Below are 2,240 nucleotides of genomic sequence, written 5' to 3' on the forward strand. Positions count from 1 at the left end.
TGGTCCCTATGGAGACGCTGGCGCAACCGGTGTGAGGGGTGTGCATGGCAAGCACGGAATATGAGTGAGCACAAGTTAGAGACACCCCACCCCATTAGTCTACACATGTATTTCTAGCCAAGCCTACGAGAGTAGAGCGTTTTACCACTCAAATTGTTGATACACGTCGGTCTCCATCCAAACACACGCTGCCGTTTTCCGTGAGTCCATAATGGGAAGGGAGTGTGCGTTGATGAATGATTGGGATCGTGAGGGATAACATAAGACACAGAATATTAGACGATGCTGATTCAAAAAAGTACAGATAAATTATCATGAATGGATGCTAGCATTGGCTCAAACCTGGCTAGAAATACATGCGTGTGTGTAGACCAATGAGGTATCTCTAACTGGTGCTCACTCACATTCCGTACTTGCAATACACACCCCTCACACCGGTTGCGCCAGTGTTTGCGTAGGCACGTTCTTCTCGACATCTCCCTCCTTTGGCTTGTGGTGCCGACCCCAGTCGCTGTCGGTCTCCACATGCAAATGAATTTGCCTCATGACGAAGGTCGTCATCAAGCCTCCGGCTGAAAGTCCCAGTGCAACTTTCCACAGCGTTGACAGACTGTTGGCGAACGCTACCCGCACTTCGTCCTGCAGCGGTTGTGCAAGAGTTGGGATCTGCGGAATAGCCGCGTACGCGATGTTGACCCCCGAGGGGAAAAGTGCCGTGAACGCTGGCGGGAGAAATCGGATGAGTTCGTTCTGCAGAACCGTGGCTCCGATGCTGACGCCGAACGTCTGGGCTAGCACTCTCAAGAAGGTGTAGTATGCGAGTGCGTGCGCGGTCTTCGTGATGGGTAACGGGGCAAGGATGGGGAACGTCGTCACGGGGAACAGGATACCCACGCCAATAGCGGCGATCAGCTGGTATCCGACCCAAGCACCGGTCGAGCTGTCCTTGTTAAGAGTGGTGAACAGCCCGAACCCGATCATTAACAACATCCATGCGAAGACGTTCTGGGCCACATAATGGTTGGTCATGGCCACAGTGATGCCTACAACAATACCTGCAGGAGCGATGCTGAACGCGGAAGGGAACAGGTGGATGCTGCTTTCGACGGGTGACGCGTTTTGCGAACCCTGGAAGAAGACAGGGAGATAGTAGATGAGCATGATTGAGACGATGCCGTGAACGAAGGTGGCAGCGTAGCCGCTCAGAGAAGTCCAGTTCGAGAGAATGTCGAAGGGCACCATCGGCTCCCCTTTCACCCAGTAGCTTTCGTACACGAGGAAGAAGGCGTTAAAAACCAGGCCCAGGATGAGGGGCACAAGGATCTGATACGAGTTCCACGGATGGGTGATACCGCCTTCGACGAGGGCGACAACAGTGAGGGTGGCACCGATGATAATGATGACGTTACCGCTATTTCACGATCAGCAAGCTTCCCCAGGCTAGATCAATGCGCACTCACATCCAGTCAATCCTCGCCAGCTTGTCGGTGATCGACCCTGGCGGCCTCTTCAGCTTGAGGTAAATGAGTGTCAAAAAGAATGCCATCCCGCAAAGAGGCAGATTGAGGTAGAACAGCCACCTCCATTGTCCGACTTGCGCAAGCGCACCTCCAATGGGCGGGCCGATGGCGCTCGCGAGAGACCACGTAGCACCAAGGATGCCGAGATAGACGCCTCGCTCGCGGAGAGGCACCAGGTCCGCAACGACGATCTCTGCTAGGGAGAGGATGCCTCCGCCGCCCAAACCTTGGACGGTCCGACCCGCAATAATCGAGGGCATGTCTCTAGCCGAGCCGGTGACGGCACTGCCGACGGCGAAAAGAAAAATAAAGGAGAGTAGGGCCCACTGGCGTCCGAAGATCGTGGCGATGTTGCCGGACAGCGGAAGGATGGCGGTGGAAGAGAGCGTGAAGGCGGAACCGATCCAGACAAAGTCGGACCCCCCATGCAGGTCGTCGACGATCGTGGGGAGAGCAGTGGACACGGCCGTCTATAAAACATCTTAGCCACCCGCGCAAAATAGCAATGAGAGGGTGGAAACATACCAGATCAAGAGCAGCCAAGATCGATGTGACACAGAGAGAAAGGATGATCATCCAGAAGCCGAAGTCTTTCTTGAACGTCACGTTCTCTTCTGACTCGCTGCTCTCGGTGACGACAGCCTCTGCCTTCTTTGGTGGGGTGGAGAGAGTGAGAGCATCAAGACTCCTCTCCTCATTCTGGTCGACAAGAGTAGGAGT

General features: G+C 54.6%; 1 protein-coding gene across 1 annotated transcript; it reads right to left on the reverse strand.

Annotated features, from left to right (window-relative positions):
- Window positions 1-378: 378 nt before the first annotated feature.
- On the reverse strand, window positions 379-2,102 carry DACRYDRAFT_67125 (MFS general substrate transporter). The gene is made up of 3 exons (XM_040775837.1): window positions 2,046-2,102; window positions 1,461-1,990; window positions 379-1,411 (listed from the first exon to the last, which is right to left on the reverse strand). The coding sequence occupies exons 1-3, from the start codon at window positions 2,094-2,096 to the stop codon at window positions 430-432; spliced, it is 1,563 nt and encodes a 520-aa protein (XP_040628181.1). The 5' UTR covers window positions 2,097-2,102; the 3' UTR covers window positions 379-429.
- Between the last annotated feature and the right edge of the window lie 138 nt (window positions 2,103-2,240).

Source organism: Dacryopinax primogenitus, assembly GCF_000292625.1.
Source record: "Dacryopinax primogenitus strain DJM-731 SS1 chromosome Unknown DACRYscaffold_10, whole genome shotgun sequence".
NCBI classification, from domain to species: Eukaryota; Fungi; Basidiomycota; class Dacrymycetes; order Dacrymycetales; family Dacrymycetaceae; genus Dacryopinax; species Dacryopinax primogenitus.

What these genes read in the sequence shown, in the direction of transcription:
- DACRYDRAFT_67125 (XM_040775837.1), bottom strand. Translation starts at nt 2,096, where the DNA reads ATGATCATCCTTTCTCTCTGTGTCACATCGATCTTGGCTGCTCTTGAT. An exon ending in TCTTGGCTGCTCTTGATCTG is followed by an intron (nt 1,991 to 2,045) that starts GTATGTTTCCAC and finishes GATGTTTTATAG; the next exon opens with ACGGCCGTGTCCACTGCTCT. An exon ending in CTGGCGAGGATTGACTGGAT is followed by an intron (nt 1,412 to 1,460) that starts GTGAGTGCGCAT and finishes ATCGTGAAATAG; the next exon opens with CGGTAACGTCATCATTATCA.